This window comes from Arvicola amphibius, chromosome 10, assembly GCF_903992535.2.
Source record: "Arvicola amphibius chromosome 10, mArvAmp1.2, whole genome shotgun sequence".
Lineage (NCBI taxonomy): Eukaryota > Metazoa > Chordata > Mammalia > Rodentia > Cricetidae > Arvicola > Arvicola amphibius.
In genome coordinates this window covers 58,500,825-58,520,769 of record NC_052056.1, presented here as the reverse complement: position 1 = coordinate 58,520,769, position 19,945 = coordinate 58,500,825, and the positions used below count along the sequence as shown (strand labels likewise).

General features: G+C 50.3%; 1 protein-coding gene across 3 annotated transcripts in view; it reads right to left on the bottom strand.

Moving 5' to 3' along the window:
- Positions 1-416: 416 nt before the first annotated feature.
- Positions 417-19,945, bottom strand: part of Pdia5 (protein disulfide isomerase family A member 5) — an 89,128-nt gene continuing 69,599 nt past the window's right edge. For all 3 annotated transcript variants that reach the window (XM_038344974.2, XM_038344976.2, XM_038344975.2), the window contains exons 12-17: positions 16,249-16,319; positions 15,396-15,556; positions 11,111-11,241; positions 7,015-7,085; positions 902-1,036; positions 417-642 (exon numbers count right to left, since the gene is read on the bottom strand). In XM_038344974.2, the coding sequence (XP_038200902.1) occupies positions 562-642; positions 902-1,036; positions 7,015-7,085; positions 11,111-11,241; positions 15,396-15,556; positions 16,249-16,319 (650 nt within the window). In that variant the 3' untranslated portion in view covers positions 417-561. The remainder of the gene's footprint in view (positions 643-901; positions 1,037-7,014; positions 7,086-11,110; positions 11,242-15,395; positions 15,557-16,248; positions 16,320-19,945) is intronic.

Below are 19,945 nucleotides of genomic sequence, written 5' to 3'. Positions count from 1 at the left end.
ATCCACATGCAAAATAACAAAGTGGATGCTTTCAGGTCATGCAAAAATTAACTAAAAATGGACAAAACCCTCTAAAAGTTAAAACTATGGAACTCTGAGATGAACACATATGGGGGAAGACACGAAATCTGACGTTCCTTATACACGACACCAAAAGCACTAGCAGCAAAGGAAAAAAAATAGCAAAGAAGTGTATTTGTTCTCATTACGGAGCAGGACGCCACCAGTGCCTTGTGGTCTCTCTGCTTGCTCTCTAGTGACTGAAGGGCTGGGACCCCATATCCTTGCCATCCTCCAGGACCTTTCTGCAGGTGGTGCTGGATGGATCCCGCCTCTCAGGGAGGGCAGGGAACAGGTTTCCATCTCACATGATCTGGTTAGTACAGGCCCTGTGAAAAATAAGCTCTACCACTGAATACATGGTTTAATTTTATTTCAAAATTGTACAAAAGGCCGTAAGTGGCTATAAAAAACTTTGTCTTCAGAACACATGGAAATTCAGAAAGAACAAAATAGGCATCGTTCACAGTGTAAAGGAAGGGCTCTCTCGGAGGAGGCGGGTTACAGCTCCTCCTTCCTCTTCTCTAGTCTCTTGAGGTCTCCCTCCCTGAGGGTTCGGATGAAACTAGTAAATCCCAATTCCTGCAGGGTAGGAAAGGAGAGAAAAAAGACAGACTTAAACTCCTAAGCGATGCGCACCCTCCCGCCCCTTCTACCCCCACCAACTCCTGGGCAGATCCACCAGGAGGCACTGTTGGCTGTGGCATAACCCACAGGTTCCCAGCAGGGTGAAGATGTGTCCCATACTGTAAGCATGGAGTGTCATAGCTGCAGCTGGGGCTCCTGTCTGCCTCCCTTCCCCACCCTCTGCAGTGGCTTCTTCCGGGGCCACTTCACTCACCGTGCGATCACTTTCGTACTTTTCTACAAGTTTCCCGTATTGGTAGTAGTGGAAAGTGGGGTAGGCCTTCACGGCCTCCTGCTGACACAGGTCCTGATTTCCGTCCTTGACACAGTCCACCGCAGCACAGGCAATCTAAGGGGTGAGGTGGGGAGGGTCAGTGGGGACGTCGCCAGTCGCCCTGTCTACCAAGGGCAGCGCTGGACTGAGAAGACACTGTCACAGACCAGTTTTCTAAGGGTAAATCTTCTTGCTGGCACGTTAAGACTCATGGAAAGTAACTAGCCACTTGGTACCTCAATTTCCTCGGATAATGACCAAACTGAAGTCATCAAACGTCACAAAGACTGAGAGGATTCAAATGAGGCCTGTCAGCACATGACCAGTGGTTAGCAAGTGTTGGCTGCTTTGACACTCAATCCTACTGACCCCACAGCCATACACTGCCCCTGCCAGGAGCCAAAAGCCTGGGCAGGACATTGGATAAGGATCATTCTTAACCTTGTGTGATCTGAGCTATCATGGGGGTGGCCCAGTGTGTCAGCGGACCAAAGGCACTCTGAAACATTTACCATCCAAACCAGGTCCTAAGGATGGAGAATGCCAACTGGGTACATCCCAGAACTGTTATGGAGTTCGGTCTCACTATGGGAATTGGGTTGTGGTAAGAAAGTTCTTCAAGTGGACTCTGGCCTCTTGTCCACCTAGTAAGCTGCGTGTGCCAGGCATCTTTTCCTTATTTTCCTTTCAAAGTAAGAGAGTATAAAATAGAAGTTGTGTGCATGTTGGGTGGGGCGGAATTTATTTTGCTGAAAGCCACACATTGGAGGAGGAGACAGAATCAGCTAGACTAGGCAATATACAAAGCAACACCCCTGGAAAGTGGAATGGCAAGCGAGTCTTCATCTTATGTGCCAGGTCTGTTCCAGATGCTGGGAGGGGTGTGATCAGATGTACACAGGTGACCTTGACAAAGTCCAGCCACCAGGCACCTGCTATGTAGCAAACGAGATCATTTTAGAGCCTGCTGTCTGCTCTGCTGACACCTCTGAGGCGGTTCAAAGACTGTTGAAGAACCACGGTTCACAGTTCTGCCTGCTGGCTCGTCACACCAGGCAGGGGTCTCTTTCCATGGAAAACAGCTCTGTGGGCCACAGCGGTCTTGGCCATTGGTCACTGACTATGTGCCTAGGCAAGTGGCTACTGCCCTCTGCGTTGACAGCTAAAGTAAGCAGGAGGGTACAGTCCCGCTCCCCTGCCTCTAGAGCACACCCTGCGCTCCCTTACCTCAGGCTTCCCTTTGCATCGTCAGCCTGACTGTTTTAGACAACAAGACTTTTGCAGCGAAGTTTGCAAACTCACTGAACACAATCCATAGCTGGCTCTCAGGCCTGTTCTATTTGGCCTACATAGAACTTAAAAAGAAAATAAATTTGAATTAGCTGCCAATGTGAAAGGAGCCAGAGATTTAATATAAAAATTTGGCTTCGAGCTCCTCTATAAACATCAAAAGATTGGATAGTACTTGCCCTGTGTTCCCACAGGCAGCAACTGGCTAAGCAGGCAAGCATCTGTCTCCTTCTGGGAGGTTAACCCTACCATTCACCAGCACCCACAATGAGCTCAATTCGCTTAGGCCAGCATCTGGCCGCAGTGGGGTCCTAAGAACCCCGGTCATCTTCTAAATTGTGTTCTGAATTATTTAGAAACAAGAGGCAGATGCTCCTGTGGTCACCCAAGTGCAGGGTGTTCGTCTCCAGGAGAAGCACGTCTGGCTCCACACGGCCAGCAGCACAGGGCCCGCAGCAGCCAGCCCTGGGCCAGGGGCTACCGCTCAGGGTTTGATGAACACTGCTCCGGGCCGCTGCACTCCCTGCATCCACTTTAAATTATGAATTCAATTTGTATACATGCCCTGGAGCTGTTGGAGATGTAGTGTATGGTTTTATAAATCTGCTAAATTAAAAATGTATACTTGTGAATCCTTCACACTAGCTGTCAGCCATGAACTCAGAATGTGGCTTTTAGCTATGAAGGGGAATCCACGCTCAGTGTCTACAGGAGACAAGTGTGGCTGGCGTTCTTCAGAAAGACCCTGTTCTCAGAGCTCCCATCTCGCCTGCCTCAACTCCTGTCCCATCAGGACCTACTTGTGATCTCCACTGGTCACCCACATTCAACGCACGTACAGCCTCTAGCCTTGTTCTCCTGTGATGGAGGAGGGTCATCTGTCTATGTGTTACTCATTGGTTAATTAATAAAGAAAACTGCTTGGCCTGATAGGTCAGAACATAGGTGGGTGGAGTAGACAGAACAGAATTGTGGGAGAAAGAAAGCAGAGTCAGGCAGACGCCTCAGTCAGTCGCCATGCCTCTCCTCTCTGAGACAGACGCAGGTTAAGATCTCTCCTGGTAAGACACTACCTCGTGGTGCTACACAGATTACTAAATATGGGTTAAAGCAAGATGTAAGAGTTAGTCAATAAGAGGCTAGAGCTAATGGGCCAAGCACTGTTTAAAAGAATACAGTTTCCGTGTAATTATTTTGGGTAAAGCTAGCCTGCGGCCGGGAGCTGGAAAGCGGGCCGCAGCTCCATCTATACTCCTGTAGCTGCCATGGATTCCTGGGCTCTGTGTCTGTGTCCTGAAGGATCCTCAGCCAAGGATTTGTCCTGGTACCTAAAGACCTGACAGCTCCACCAACCCCTCAACTTGCAGAACTAAGGGTAATAATGGGTAAGGGGTCAAGGACAGTACCCTGGCTTCAAGGACCTTTAAGTGGGACAACTCTGTGGCTCACGTCCTAGTTCTCCCAAGGGACAGAGACTCAGCCACCTGCAGTCACCTGCCCATGTCATCCCTCCTGTGGCTTCTTCCCCTTTCTTCTCACGTTCTCAACCTTCTGTGGTACTTCCTGAGATCTCCTCCCAAATACACGCCCCTCACAGGAGTCCCAGCCAGCACAGGGCCCACTTTCAGGAAACACCGACTGGCAGTGTTTGTGTTCAGATTCTAACGCGGCTCCTTCCCAGCAAAGGAGCTTGTTTTGGTGCTCTCATTTGACCAGTCGTGGACTCTAGACTCCAAATACCAGTAAAATGAGGACTACAGTAATACCTAATCCATCAGGCTTCTGCGAGGACCACATGACTCCTAGCTGATCAGGGGATAAAAGCCTCCATTACTCTCATTAGCATTCTGCCATTTAGCCAACATCCACGGGGGTCTAAAGCAGCAAGACTTTTGGGAGATCTAGAACAGATGAAGCCCCTGGACTAAGGAGTGTCCACTCTGGATGGACAGGAGTGCTCGTTAGTGTCCAGGTCAGAGTGGTGACGTGTGCCAGTCAGAGCCGGGCACTGGCAGCCTTCACAGGCTCTACCCCATGCCCGAGCTGGGCATACTTTAAAGTACAGTGAGAGGTGAGCCCCTCCTAGCCAGTTCAGCAGTCCCTGGCCTCTGCTCTGGTCCACCTGCCTTCCACCGTGGGTCCCTATCCTCTGGGCCATTCAAAAACTCCATCTATTCCAACACTCACAGTCTGTAACCCTTCTCCACCAGCGTGTCAACTGATAAGGTCTCCAACTAAGCTCCTAGGAGGGGATTTAGGCTCCCTGGCTAAAACATGAGCTGCCTCACACAGCTTTATTGATTCAGTAAAATAAATCTCTGCAGGAGCTAATATTGACTTTGGCTATGAAAATGGAAGTGAAAAACCAACTGCATATTGATTGGGGAAGGAACGGAGACTGGCTGTTGGGTGGGAAGCAAAATACAATTCCAGCTGAGAGGTGGCAGCAAGGGTGTGAGGGAGAACAGGGAGTCAGGAGACCCAGCTCTGGCTAGCAATAGCCCGTAGGGCATCCTTGCGCAAAGGACATAGCTCCTTTCTAGGTCATAGTCCCTCCAAAATAAAAGCAAATGGGATGAGCCAATGGTCCCCAAACACCAGTGTATGGCCAGCGTAAGGGGCAGCTTGTATAAGTCACTAATTTCTGGAAGCATGCTCCAGGGCCTTCCATCTGATGGTTAAAGTATGGCACCCTGCTTTGGGCACAGAACGGGCACCTTAGTTCCCAGGCCACACGTCGACTCTGGGAGCTGTTATTATTGCTGCTGAGTATGCTAGAAACCTCAGGTGGGTCAGCTTCACAGACAGACAGACGGAGGCGTGGAATGAAGGAGGTTGGAAGAAGGGGCAGAGGGCGTGGGGTGAGGCTGTGAACCCAGAAAAGGGCTAGCTTCTGTCAGACGATGAAGCAAAGATGATCAGATGATCAGTACTGAGGAGAGCTGCAGGAAATGGGCCCTGTATACCAGAGTGAATAGGGAGGAGAGAGGCTGGCTCTAGGTGGCCTATATGGACCTGACAAGCCTAGCTGCAGAAGGCCCTAGCAGTAGTCCAATAGAAAAACATGTCATGGCAACGTGGGCCATACTGCAAGACTTTTCTGGTCACCTTGGTCCCTTAGCAGATCCCCCCAACCCTGCCCACCACACCATATATACCAGAAGAGCCAGTTCAAGCTCCAGGCATCAGAGAGGGATCAGAATCCCTTCGAGGATCTCCTAGAGCATACAGACACCTGGGCAGCCTCAGGGTAGGGAGGCCACCGACTTTACTCATTCTCCAATTCGCCTGGAGCCCTGCGAATTCTAGCACAGGGGGATGGACTTGGAGCAACAATGATCATGACTTGGAGTGACATCTATTCCGGTGTTGAGGTAGGCAGTCATGCTATGGTGGACATCATTGGAGCTCCCAGTGCAGAAGCAACCACCAAGTTAAGTGATATTCAAAAAAAAAAAAATAAAGCAAGAAAAGAAAAAAGGGGTGTGACCCTTATACTTTCTCCTGGAAGAATAAGGGGGACCTCAAGGACATAGACAGGGTTTAAGGGGAACAGTCAGACTCTGAATACAGGGAAGGGTCCCAAAGTCTAAGTAGGAATCTTGTCCTCCAGGACCTCACTGCCCAGACATGTGCCTGCTCTCAGCCTGTCTTCCTAGACTGTTCTCACCACCCTTTCTCTGTTGTTCCGTCAGGGTGCACCGAGGTGTCCTAGCACCTGTATCTCTGTCTCCATCATCCTGGAGGGACCTGCTGGCCTACCTTCCATTTGCCTTTGGTCAAACCCTCACCATCCCCAGGACAATGAGCTGTGTCACCTGCTCTTCTGGATCAGCCTTTTTATTGTGGGAAATCTGCTTAGCTTGTGCCTGGAGCTCTGAAGGACTTTACACGGGAACAGGGAGCTATCACAGAAACACCATGACTCTGGGTCCAGCGTGTGTGTGTAAGTCCCCATATAAACCCAGTGAGGCCTGGTGTGACTGAGTGTAAGGGCTGGTAACCATCTTTGCAACCATCTCTACCAGTCCCCAGATGGATAAGATGAGACTTCAAGGGCTGGGGATATAGTTCGGTGGGAGACTGTTTGCCTATCAAGAGGTCAGCCTTCAACTCTGCCCCCAATAAACAACAACAAAAATCTAGGAGAAAGGAACTTGAGGACTGGAGGTTGAGAGGATTTCCTGAATTCCGGGGTCCATGCCTGCTTCAAGGGCCACATACCCACCCTCGCCAGTGGTGGCTCTGTTCCCTGCTGCAGGAACAGGCCTGGCACCTACTCCTTAATCCACTCTGCAGCTCCAGTTTGTTAATTTTATGCTCCATCAGCTGGCGGTTGCAGGAGCCTTTAGCTCAGGCAAGATGAGGATCCTCCAGCATGGTCTGGTTCTCCCCCACTGCAGCCTCCTCCATTTGACTTTTGTGGGGTTCTTATTTGTATTTTTAATTATCTAAGTAACGCATGACTACGATCCTACTGTAAAAATGTTTGAGCACTAAAGAAAAATGAACACATGGCTCCTTTTACACCCCCTCCTCCACAGAAGGGCTGTTAGGCATCAGTTTATACCTCCAGTTGGTTTTGCAGCAGAAATCCATTCTGGCTGCCTGGCGAAGAGAAAGAATGCCCTGCTTCTGAGAATGACCCTGCTCACAGGTCTGGGCAGAACTGCACACAGGGTCGGGGAATGTAATCAGCAGAGAAGAAGGTGTAGGAATCAGTGCAAGGCAAATTGGGGATGGAACGAGGGAGGTATCCTTACCTTGCGGTCATCTTTGAAGGCATCAGCTGTGGCAGTGAAGTGTGGGATGACCTTCTTACAGTGTGGGCACCCTGGGCAAGAAGGGACAGAGTGTCACATATGTCTGAAGATGGCAGAGCTGGGGCCACTCTGGAACTCTGGATAGTCCCTTCCCGGAGGCCCACATCCTGCTCACCCTGTCAGGGTTCATTTGTTAACCTTGACATTCAAACATCTCCTATATCTTGTCTGTGGGCATGAGGCTTTGCAGGAGTCAATGCCATTGAGTCTGGGGACACTCCTGACCTAGAATTCTTCATCTGCCACCTGGCCTAAAAGGAGGTCTGCAGAGGCTGCCCTGGAGACCACTGGAGCTGGAGCCACAGTGCATAGGGACTTGGAGAGGACCACGTGTGCTCAGGACTCCTCAAGTCTACCACACTGCTCTCTTGCTCTAACGATGATGGCGGGTCACCTCTCCTGAGGAAGTGGTACTGGAAAGATGGGGTCAGAGGCAGCAACTCTGCCCAGGTTTCCAAGGTTCCTGCGTTGCTGATCGCTTCCTCCCCTTCAATGCCCTCTGCTCTTTTCTACAATGTTAATCTTGAAGGCAACAGTGGACGCACTCGAGTGAGGCTGGCAGGAAGAAGAGCTACTGTGTCATCAGCACCCCAGCAAGGGCTGTGGCATTCCACCTATGCTTGTTCCTTGCCTATGCATCACTCTGAGCCAGCCTGCTAGACAGTAGTGCAGGAACTTATCTGTGAGCCATTTTCTGCTCTGGTCACGGAAGCTGGGGAAGCCACAGACCATACTGGGTGAACGGATAAGAACCCAGACCTGCCCTTTCTCACATTCATTCAGCAGATATGAGTGAACATATCTGCCATGGATAGACAGCTTTGATCCTGACTGTGGCAGTAATCAATTCCCATGAAAACCAGTGGGAGGGGCCACAGGCCCGCTGGGAGACCTGGGTCCCGCGTCAACTTCCTGACAAAGGCCTGTGCACTCCACTTTGGGAAGTAGACAGAGCTGACTCTGTGGGAACGAAAATGGCTCTGCTCTTCTGCTTTCTCCTCTTGAGAATGAGATAATAATGACTGGCATTTCAAAGGGTTTTGTGAAACTAAATTAAGGCTAAGCTACAAATTTAATCTGAATTTAGCATGTGAGTTGGTTCCTGAGATGGGTGGGACCACCCATATGGCCAGACTTGGGGAGCAGCCAGCTGGCCCCAGAATAGAGGGGCGATGAGGGGGAGGGACTCGGGGATTTCCCAACATCTGATGCAGGAACAGAAGAGAGACCTGGGATGGCAATGGGTTAATTCAGAATAAATGAGCCCATGTGGCAGCTAACGGACAGATGACTTCTCAACCACCTAAAACGGCAATTCTCAGTAACACCGTTAATTTGGCCTAACAGAGACACAGAGTCAAATTCATGAAAATGTCATAATACAGAGGAGTGATATTACATAATTTCAAAACATTTAAAGAGCACAGTCTATTGGTAGACTCATCTCGTGGGCAGCCACAGGCCCTGTGAAGGGCATGGGCCTACTAATAGCACGCTTACAGGGTGGGCTGAAAATAATCTACCCCAGGTCTCACGATCCGGTTTCATTATTAATTTTCCCTTTTTAACCTCCACTTATTGAAAGCATAAAAGCCAACTGTCAGCCTAGCGTGAGTTCCTACGTCATCGATTTTAAAATATCGAGGCCTCAGATGTATGGCTTCTCGCATCTCATTTTCTCACCAGCTAAAGAGCGCATGGCAGATGAATAACTGGTGGGGTGGCTGGGCCAGAAAGTGCATGGGTTGTGTCTAAGAGGTAGAGGGGGGCCAGAGTGCACCATGGCTTCTTCAGATTTGGGGGAGAAAAAGAAGCATCACTTCTACAATCCTGAAATGGAGGACAGAGGCAAAGACTAGAGAATGGGCTCAGCCGGTCCAGGAAGGGCAGTTCCTATGAGCAGAACATGCAGGATGGAGTCGGTATAAAGAGAAGTGGGGAGTAAAGAGAGGTCTGGGGAGGCAGATCTGGGGAAGGAGGACAGTGCAGGGAGGCCGGATGGGATAGGCCAGCCTTTTTACTTGAAAATTTTATCTGGTACTTGACATTTCTGCAGTATTTAGAGTCTTTATATATAAATAAGTGTGTGTGTGTGTGTGTGTGTGTGTGTGTGTGTGTGTGTGTAGCTTACAAGTAAGTATATTACCATCACAACGCACAGAAAGACAGACTTCTTTGTCCTCAAGATTCCGCACGACTCCCCCTCCCCGCAATGTACCTCCCGGGAGTGCTGGGGCAAGATCTGAAGAGACAGGAAACTTGTAGATGGGGAGCTCTAAGGACTAAGACCTTCATCGGCAGCAGAATCATTCCACGGCACTGCTGTGGCTTTGAACTGGCATGGAAGAGTTCTCTCAGAGACTGGGAACCCCTGAGGCCAGGCAGGGATAAGGCTCCTTCCCCTATATCCTGGGTGCAGTTTGGAGAAGGGAGGCAGACTAGTCTTAACTGGCTAGCATGGGAGAATCCCTGGAGACAGAGAAACCTCTAGTAGCCAATAAGAACTTTGGGTCTCCCGGAGGGTCCCTCAGTGAGGAATGAGGAGTGGCCTAGGCCGAAGAGAGGGGGCATTTCTGGGGAAGCACTGTGTCTAGTCTATGTGAAGTTTACTTGGTAGCTGGTCACTGAGCTGACTGTCGTCTTTCGGCTGCTCACAGAGATGGCTCTTGATGAACTGTGCCTGTGGCAAGAGACAGAGCTGCCTGGGTTGCGGGAAGGGCCTGCCATGAACTTGGCACAATGCCTAGAGCAAGTCACAAAAATCCCAGGTCTCGGCCTTCCAACCTCTTCTGCTCTGAAGGAGCAGGCAAGGTCTCTGAGGAACTCAGTGAGGGCCTTTGAGAGCAAACCGGAGAAGAGGTCAAGGTTGAAGGGGAGGGAGGCTGCCCGGGTGTGCTGGCTGACGGAGGGATGGGGTCTCTCAGACAGTGGCAGTGACAATAAGAGACATTGCAGGCTACTGACACTGAACAGTGGGGACGGGAGCAGAGCAAACAGGAGGGCCTGCCACAACTGAGTGGGTTTACGACTAGACGGAGTGCCTGGCTTCCCTGTAGACAGAGACTTTTATTATCCTCACTCCATTAAGCTGAGCTGTAACCTGGGGGAGAGAGGGAAGGGCAGGAGAAGAGTGGGACACGCTAAGACGCTTTCCCTCTAAGTGTCAATTAACAGCTTCAAAACGGGAATGCACGAGAACCCGAGGTCACAAACACCCCTGTTAGCAGACATGTCACTTCCTCAACTTGTACTCTGATTAAAATGAGAATCATGGGGCTTGCAGGTGAATCTGTCTTCCCTGTAATACGGCAGACTCAAGAATAGATCAAAGCCTTTACAAAAGGTCAGTGGGAGTCCTAAGGCTTTGAAGACAAGGTCAGTACCAGGAGAAAGAACAGGAGCAGAGGAGAAGGTGGGAGGAATTGAGTGTGTGTGTATGTGTGTGTGTGTGTGTGTGTGTATGTGTGTGTGTGTGTGTGTGTGTGGTGTGTGCAGTGGAAGGGGGTGCAAACAGGGGAGTGGAGGCAGCATGGAAAAACTCAGAGACTGGGGCTGGAGAGATGGCTCAGTGGTTAAGAGCACCGGCTGCTCTTCCAGTAGTACCTATGTTCAATTCCCAGCACCCACATGGCAGCTCACTGTTATTTCAGTTCTGGGGACCCTATGCGCTCACACAGACATACATGTAAGCAAAACACCAATGCACATAAAATAAAAAATAAATCATTCTTTAAAAAAAAAAAACAGAAAGAAAAACAGAAAAATCCAGAGACTTTGGGAGACCTAGGAAGCTGGTTCCCACCACAAACAGAGTCTGTAAGCCTGAGCAGAGAAAGACCTCCCCAGTGAGGACAAAAACATGACGGTGGCTGACAGAAGGAAGCAATGAAGTTTCCAGGCCTTCTCAGCCTTTGTTGAGACTGGGAGTCCTGCTTCAGGCACACATGGTTTCAGGGTTGACCAGGAGCTGCACTGGTTTCTGACGTGGTGGCGCCAAGCCCCCTCACCTCCCTCCTCACAAACACAAGCTACTCACAAGGCGCGTAGAACATGACCAAGGTGTGCTTCTTCTTCTTCAGGGTATCCCGGAAGTTGTCCCCCATCAAATGTAACACACTTGTCTGTTGCTCTTCCCATGTGGGCTCTGGAGGTGGGGGAGCCTCAGGGCTGCGGAAGTTGGGGGGAGGGGCAGGCATGAGGAAATGATTGACAGACAGGTGCAAACCCCACCCCATGCCCAGCCACTGTGAACACAAACGAACAAACAACTTTGCATTTCTTCTGGGATTTCATTTTAAAACATTGGCTTCAACACCAACAAATGTGCACCATCCACAAAGAGGTGGGAGACCTGGGCCCATTTGAACCATCCCTTCGGTGTGGGTCACCATCCCTTCGGAAGACACAGAACCTCCTCCACCTGGTTCCTTGGCTCCTTCCATCATCTTCTTTGAAGTGTTTGTTCTGGCAGAGAGAGCGCCAGCCAAGCAGTGAGGGAGGCCCGGGCTCCAGTCCAGATTACTTGCAAGACCTGTGACTTTATGGAATGTGACCAAACCTGAGTCTCCATTTGCTTTTGTTACATGGGACAGTGGTACCCGGGGTAAAAGTGACATAGGGAATGTATGTGAAGCTCCTGCTCGGCCCAGCCTAGAGAAGCTAGGAGCGCTAATAAACCGCAGGCACTGGATACATGTAGTTTCTGCTTGCCCATTGGTACCCCATCCCATCCTGCCTCACACCAGGGTAAAGCCTGCTGTAGTTCAGATCTGCATGTCCCCCAAAAGACAAGTGTGTTTTCAGAGTGGCACTGTTGGGAGGTAGCAGAGACCAAGGATGTCGTGGGAGGTCTCTTTAAGATCACTACAAAGTAACCATAAAACGACACTAATCAAACTGAGGCAAAACAAACTTTTCTCTTTGAAGTCAATCATCTCAGGTATTCGGTATAGTAAGGGAAAGCTGACTAATGCTGAGTCTGATTTATTTTGGAGACAACATCTTGTCATGCGGCTGGCCTAGAACTTGTAATTTTCTGGATTTAGCACTCTGAGTGCTGGGGTAACAGGCAAATGTCAACACATCCAGCTCCCAGGTCTTTCAGAAGCCTCTGCCATCCTGTGTCCCCTCTCTGCAACCCCGTGTCTCTTGGCAAGGAAGGCTATACCAAACAGCCATACACTCCCCTTCCCGCTACAATTCCACCACAACCCTGTGCCGCCAAACTAGGATTCAGTTCAGAGAACCATGGGGCCTCTCTGACCTGTCACTTTTCACAAACCTTCTAATGGCATTTCCTAACTTCAGTGTCCCATGTCTCCCATGGCTTTCTCTTCCTCCAGTTCTCTTCCAAGCCTCTGCAATTCCCACGAGACCTTATGTGAGGATCTTCAGTGGCTTCTGTGGCTGTGGTAACCATGAACTTTCTCTCCCATCTGAGCCTGCTTCCAGCTGGATGCCCCACTGTGACCTCAAACCCACCCAGACTTGGAACATGTGATTTTTCTATATGCAAAAAGAAAAGGGAAGGGTTGGGTCTTGTCACCAGCACAGGGGTGCCTTGACAGCATGGAGAATCTGGGGGAGGGAGAGGGACTGGGAAGAAAAATAACATGTGGCCACATGGTTGAGAGCACCAACTTGTCTTTTCTGCTTGCCCACTCCCTGAATAATGTTTTGCTGGCTGTACACTGGTGGACACATCTCAGCAACCCGGGGCTTGGCCACCTGTACACCCAGCTGGGTAAGTACCATGCGCCTTGCCCAGTGCTGTCTTCTTGCCCTGCTTCTGAATGAGACGTCCACCTTCCATCCCAGACTCATCTGCTGTCCAGCACCAGAATGCTCTCTCTTCTAAATGCCTCAAGGAGCTATTGCTTGTCTCTGGGTGGTGATCCTAACCTCTCTGAACTTAAATGTCTTCTCAATGAAACCGGAATAAAAAAATCCTGGCCTCGGGAGGATTTGTGGATGAAGAGAGGCACAGTTAAACAGGGCTGGGATTTGGTTCAGGAGCAGAACCCTTCCCTAGCAGGTGTGGACCCTGAGTTTACTGCCTTCCTAGTGAGACTGAGACAGCAGGCAGGATAAGCCCCCTGCTTCAGAAACCAGAAGGGAAACGGAACACTTTGTCTCTTAGAACCCTCGAGAGTGGAGGCGTGGCTACTCAGGCTCCTTTTGGGGAGCAGAGAAAAATGGGAACAGCTGATGTGGAACCTGGCCACTTCCTTTTCTCTTGCAAGAGGCATCTCCGGGGCCTCAAACCATCTGCACTCCTAGTCCATACAGCGGGATTTCTCCAAACGCCATGGCAGGGAGACCCACTCACGGCCACTGTGTCCACGTTCAGGAATACGAGTTTCAGAATCTGCACGTCTTTGCACACACTTGCCACTCCTGGAGTGTACTGGATGCACATCCAGGTTCGAGGAGCAATGCTGTAGGAAAAGGACCCCAATCCAGCTGCTGTCATTCTGCCTGCTTTCCTTGCGGCTCTGGGACTTCAGAGTCTTGCCTCACACACGGGCATCATGACCTCTGTGAAGGCCAGGATATGGCTTCTTTCACTTTCGTTTCCCTCCTGTTGCTGAAATGAGGACACAGCCTCAAATATTAAAATTGTGTATGGACGCTGGTGTGCAGCAGCAGTAGGCGGGGCCAGGCTGTGGCAACGCTGTGGTGATAACAGCTTTTGCTTCTCAGCATGGCTGGAGGCTTCTCCAGGCTGGGGCATCAGCGTCACAGGCCAACTTCCTCCACTCACAGAGGGAAATACTGATAACTGAGGCTCCAATTCCTCGGGGTCTTTGGGTCAGCTATGGCAGAACCTCTCGGGCTCTCTGTATTTGCAAGTGGAATGGGCTAAGTTGCGTCCTGCAGATTCACACGTGGAAGTCCTTATGCCCCGGTACCCCAGATGGTAAGCGTATCTGGAGGTACTAAGATGAAGTCACTACCATGGGCCCTTCATAGAGTGGGACTGGTGGTCTTGTATGTGGAGGTGAGGTCACAGTGCCACACACAGAGGGAGAGAATTGGGGAAGACAGGCAGAAGATGGCCACTACCATGATGAGTTTTGTCAACTTGTCACAACCTAGAATCACCTGGGAAGGGTCTCAACAAGGGACAGTCTAGCAGGCTGGCCGTGGGCGTGTCTATGGGATTGTCCTCATCACTCTGGTGGATGTGGGAAGATCATGTCAGCACTATCTCTTGGTGTTGGGCCCTAGACTGTACAAAGCAGAGGAAGTGAGGCATGCCAGGTCCTGCCTTGGAGGAATTCCTCTCTCTGTTCTTTACTGCGAATGAGATGCATCCCCATGCTTCAAGATCTTACCTTGACCTTCCTACAGTGAGGGGCTGGGATGGTAAGCTAAACAAACTCTTTCTCCCGCAAAGTTGCTCTTGTTGAGGTATTTTATCACAGCAACAGAAACCTAGAGCCCAGGAAAGGCCTCCAAATAACCAACCCCACCAACATCTTGAATTGCCACTTCTGGCTTCCAGAAAGCTAAAAAAACAATAAACCTCTGATGTTATGTCAATTAGATGCTCATGCTTTGTTATGGGAGTCTAGACAAACAGCTGACACACAGCCTGGGGGCTCTGAGAAATCTTTGTCCAGAATCCTAACTCCTGGAAGCCAGCACTGTGGGCATTCCAAGATATCCAGCTGACTACCAATAAACTTGGGGCAGAATGAATTCAGTTCTATGATGACAAGCAGGTGTACCCTTCCTGTATTCACAGATGATGAACCCTGGGGCAGCGAAGGCAAACACTCACTGAAGCCGATGGAACCATCTAGAATGGCGACTGTTGCCTTTGGACCTGCACAGCACGGTGACTTTAGATGGAGGGAGTCAAATCTCTTGGCTCCTTGGGCCCCAATTCAAGGACGGGGCTTCTTAAAGTTCACTTCTGTGGTGGTTTGAATGAAAACAGCCCCCACAGGCTCATAGGGAGTGGCATTATTTGATAGGATTAGGACCTGTGGCCTTGTTGGAGGAACTATGTCATTGGGGATGGGTTTTGGGGTTTCAGATGCTCAAGTCGGTCCCAGTGTCCCCTCTCTTCCTGCTGATCCAAATGCAGAACTTGCAGCTACCTCTCCAGCACCACGTTTGCCTGCACGGCGTCATGCTCCCCACCATGATGATAATGGACTAAACCTCTGAAACTGCAAGCCAGCCCCAATTAAATGTTTTCCTTTATGGCCATGGTGTCTCTTCGCAGCTAAGACAACTTCTCTTCCTCGAGGCCATCTCCAGGGGCTGGCAGTTAGTTAACTAGGTCACACTATCAAAGCCAAAACACTTACTTCTGCATCCACTCAATAAACTTCTTCTTTGTTCTGAGAGCGGGTACAGCCTGCTGCTCGCCGTTCTTGAAATACTTCAGTGTAGGGAACGCGGAGATGTGAAACCTTCCTGCCAGGGCCTCGTTGACGGTGGCATCGACAGCTGCAAGGACACCAGAGCTCTGGGATGGGGGAAAGGCCAACCATGCATTACAGCCTCAGAAGTGGTGCTGCTGGAAAGAGGAGCCCAGGGGCCGGCCCGACCCTCCCCCAGGCCTGGCCACAATCTAATGGTGCCTGGATCTCTGCGCCTACATATCACAGGGAACAATTAAACCCTGGCATATCCCTCTCTTTTTAGTAATGGGCTAAGATGAGGCTTCTAAGTCTGCCTCACCAACCATGCTGGGCAGAATAGGGCCTTCTCCCAATGGTCAAGGTCCCAGAGAACAGAGGGAAATAGGCAGAGGTCCCTCTAGTCAGCTATAGGAACATCGTCTCATAGGCTGTCTGCCCTGTACAGCCTATACAGAATGTATTTACTAGGGGACACAGAGGCACAGTAGGCCTCCAGAGACAGGGAGAGCCACTTTGGGGGCTTATAGAAAATCACAATGGCTCTAGGAGCCAGTGACTCTTTTTTTTTTTATTTATTTATTATGTATACAATATTCTGTCTGTGTGTATGCCTGCAGGCCAGAAGAGGGCACCAGACCCCATTACAGATGGTTGTGAGCCACCATGTGGTTGCTGGGAATTGAACTCAGGACCTTTGGAAGAGCAGGCAATGCTCTTAACCTCTGAGCCATCTCTCCAGCCCCCGAGCCAGTGACTCTTTAGAGGGAACGGCGAGGACTCAGGAAAGGAAGCTTACATCAGCGTCTGCATGGAGGACTTCAGCGGCACTCTCAAACTCTGGCTTCATTTTCTTACAGTGCCCACACCCTGTGGAGAGAGTGCAAGGAGGGTATTTTTGTGGCATGGAGGCCCTGGTGTCCCCATGCTGCCCCCCACCCCCGCCCCCATTGAAACTGGTTAGCATCACTCCAGGAATCTGGGCACTGAGAGACAACAAAGAATGCTGTGTAAACAACCATCTAAACGTCACATGCACTGCATATCCAGTCCCCGGGGAGCTGGCCCTGAGGTAGGGCTGCTGTCCCTTATGTGAGTCCTGCGAGGCAGGAACTGACATGGTCACTATTTTATACATTGAGAATCTGAAGCACCAAGACGGTGGTGGATGGTTGCCTGAGAATGACCAGACAAGCACAGTCAGAGGTGTGCGACAGCCCCCAGCAATCTGGCAGGAACCCTGCTGAGATGGCACAGACCTCCTGGTATTGTGCTGCAATTGCTAATCATCTTCTCTGGACTGCAGGGTGGGAATAAGAAGTCACAGAAGCAAAAACATCGGTAATGTTAAGTTTTGAAACCCGACAGGAGAAAGCACAGGCACAGGACCTATTTATGTCCAAACAAATGGCGTTCCTTGGTACAGAACCTGCTCTGCCCTTGCCTTATAAGCATATGATGTCATGAAGAACAGAATTTGATACATTACAAAGCAAACAGGGGCCAGTGAGAGGGCTCAGTGGGGAAAGACACTCCCACCAGGACTGATGACTTCAGTTGGATCCCTAGGCCCCACATGGGAGCAGGAGAGAACCAACCTCTGTACGCTTTCCTTTGACCTCTAGTACACTCATATGCATACACACATGCACGCACGTACACAATAAATAAATGCAAAAAATTAAAGACATTTTAAAAAACCCAACAACAACAACAACAAAACCCAGTCACTTTGTGGGTATTATTAGGGGATAAGAGAAGTCTTCCATTTTCATTGAAAGAGAGGATTCTGGCTTTGGATGCTAAAGAGGCTGAGAAGTGTGAAGGGCTCAACAGCTGCAGGACGCTCTCAAAGGGAGCTCAGTTGCAAGGGAACCTGACAGAAACGAGGCTCGGAACCTGATGAGAAATGACAGCCTTCTTGGGGGGGTGTGCTAATTGTGATGGATTCTGGCTGTTAGGAAAAATAAAGACAAAAAGAAAGGAAGACACAAAGTCACTATTATCAGGAGACCTCCCACATCTTCCCTTCCTGGAAGCCACCTGAGCACCTCAACTGACTTTCCTAGCTCCATGGCAGTCTTGCCTAGGATAGGGTGTCTGGGTCCTCCACAGCACCACAGAGCCTGGCTCCAGGAGGCACAGTGACAGAAGACCCCCTCCATCCCACTCTTGTCTTCTTCAACCCACCGTCACCCTGTCCCTCGGGAGGGACGAGTGGCTGCAGGGTGGCCATTCTGCTTCCTGATAGAATCCTAGCTAAGCTCCATGCTCCTATGCAGAGCACTGGGGACAGGACTCAGTCAGGAAAGTGATGCTGACGGAGTCCAGCTCAGGCAGTAGCTGCCACTTGTGTCAGTGTGCTGGCTCTTCCCAGATGGCCTTCTGGCAGAGATATCACAAACCTGGAGGATCCAAAGTGCCCAGCCAACAGGCAAAAAGAGGAAATAAGGACCCTGTGACTTCCCATTAGGGGGCTTGCCCTCCTGCTGGGTTAAACCAACAGGGAAGAGAAAGGTTTCAGGCATGGGGCTCTTCCTGGCTGGAGACAGAGAGAAGCAAGGCCTGTGAGACAGTTTAGTGTTCACAGGATGCTTTGAGGAGATGGACCAGAGGAAGAGGAACCCTATGGCTCCTTCCTCTATGCTGTGTGTTCAACTGCACACTGCTGGACTCTAGCCTCGGAGTCCGACTCCTCCAAGGCAGGACCTGGGAATGTTTTACACTGTGCCTCGACACGAAGCAAAGTGACCATCATTTATTTAATTGACACAGTAAGTAGTTACTGAACATCAACAAGAAGAAAAGGTCTAGTTAATCTGAGGAGAACGGGAGTGACCAGGGGCTTGGGAAGATCACTGGAGGGCACGTATGAATGTACCAAATAAATAAGCGACAGGGACACAAGGATCCGAACTCCAGAGGAAGGACAGCCTCAGAACAGATATCCCCAGGCCCCACTCAGTAGGGCAGAGTTCTGCTGCAAGGCAAGGAAGACCACTGGCCCAGAGATTGTCCCCAAAGGTTCCTGGGCGACACTGAGTTCTGGTCCTCAGGGCTGCTTCTGGACAGGGTAGGGGGTCATCTGACTCTACTGGGCCACATCTGACTAGAGCTCCATCAACCGTAGAAGTGTCAAAGTCATTCTTATTTTGAATTATAAAAACATACTTTGGCCAGGCGGTGGTGGCACACGCCTTTAATCCCAGCACTCGGGAGGCAGAGGCAGGCGGATCTCTGTGAGTTCGAGACCAGCCTGGTCTACAAGAGCTAGTTCCAGGACAGGCTCCAAAGCCACAGAGAAACCCTGTCTCGAAAAAACAAAACCAAAACAAAACAAAACATACTTTGCAGAAATAAACATTTTAGCATCATTGTAAACCATCCATCTTTTTTTCTTCTAAGAATTAGGTTTAGGGGTTATGGTGTGTGAAGGTTGGTTGCTTCCTTTTCACACACAAACATCTGTGCCTTTGGATTACAAGCAGATCCCCAAGAATGACCACAAAAGCTCCTCACAGAGCACAGTTGAAGCACACGGAGTAGGTAGGCAGTGCTCTTTTCCTGTCCCTGCTCCTTCCCCAGGTAGACACGTGCAGCCTGCCATCAGCTGGGGACTCCAAGCTAGCCTCTCTTCCCGGATAGCTGTCTCAGCGGTAGGAGACAGGAGAGGTGGCCTCTAAGGTTGGCTCTTGGGTGCTAACCACTCTACTACAAGTTCTTCTTCCTCATGATGCATCGAGCCCCAAATTCATGAAGATGATTCATCACTTCTAAGGGATCCTGGGTCTCTTCACTGGGCCCTGTGAACTAGTGTCCTACACTAAACTGTTAGGAGGGTGAAGTGGTCCCTTTCCCATAAGAGGTGGGTGGAACAATGTGGGGGGCCCTACAGATGTCTGGACTCAGGTCACCTTCCATTCTACAAGATACATTAGGAGCAGAAGAGGATACTCTGTGGGAAGTTCCACTGACTTAGCGTGAAAAAGACTGTGATTTAAAAGCATTTGCTTGAACTAAAAAGAGAGGAAGAGCTCCTTTGAGGTTTATGGTTGGTCAGAATGGAGAAGTTCCACAGCGCTTACAGGAACCTCGCAGGGCTACCTCCAGCCGCATGCTTCTTATGCTCTGCTCAACGCTCACCCCATTCTCCCGCCCGAGGCCAACCTCCTCTCAATAGACAGAGTGAATTCACGCTGTTCAAGAAGTCTTGGAGAAAAGCAAGTCCAGAGACACTCCTGCTGTTGGGGGCTGGGCCTCTCACCCCAGAATCCAGCCCGGCCTAGAGAGAAGGCGGGGAGTGACGGCCGCAGAGCCCTGAAACAAGCTGGCTCAGAAGGTCCCCTGATACTCTGTCCCCTGAATGTGATGTGGGTGGTGCTGCTGGTAGGGCCTGGACAGTGGGATTGCAACTGGGATTGGTGGATGGAAAGCGAGAAAGCCTACTAATGGAAAATTACAGCTTCCTTCTCAGTGTCCTAGCTGGTGCGGCAGAA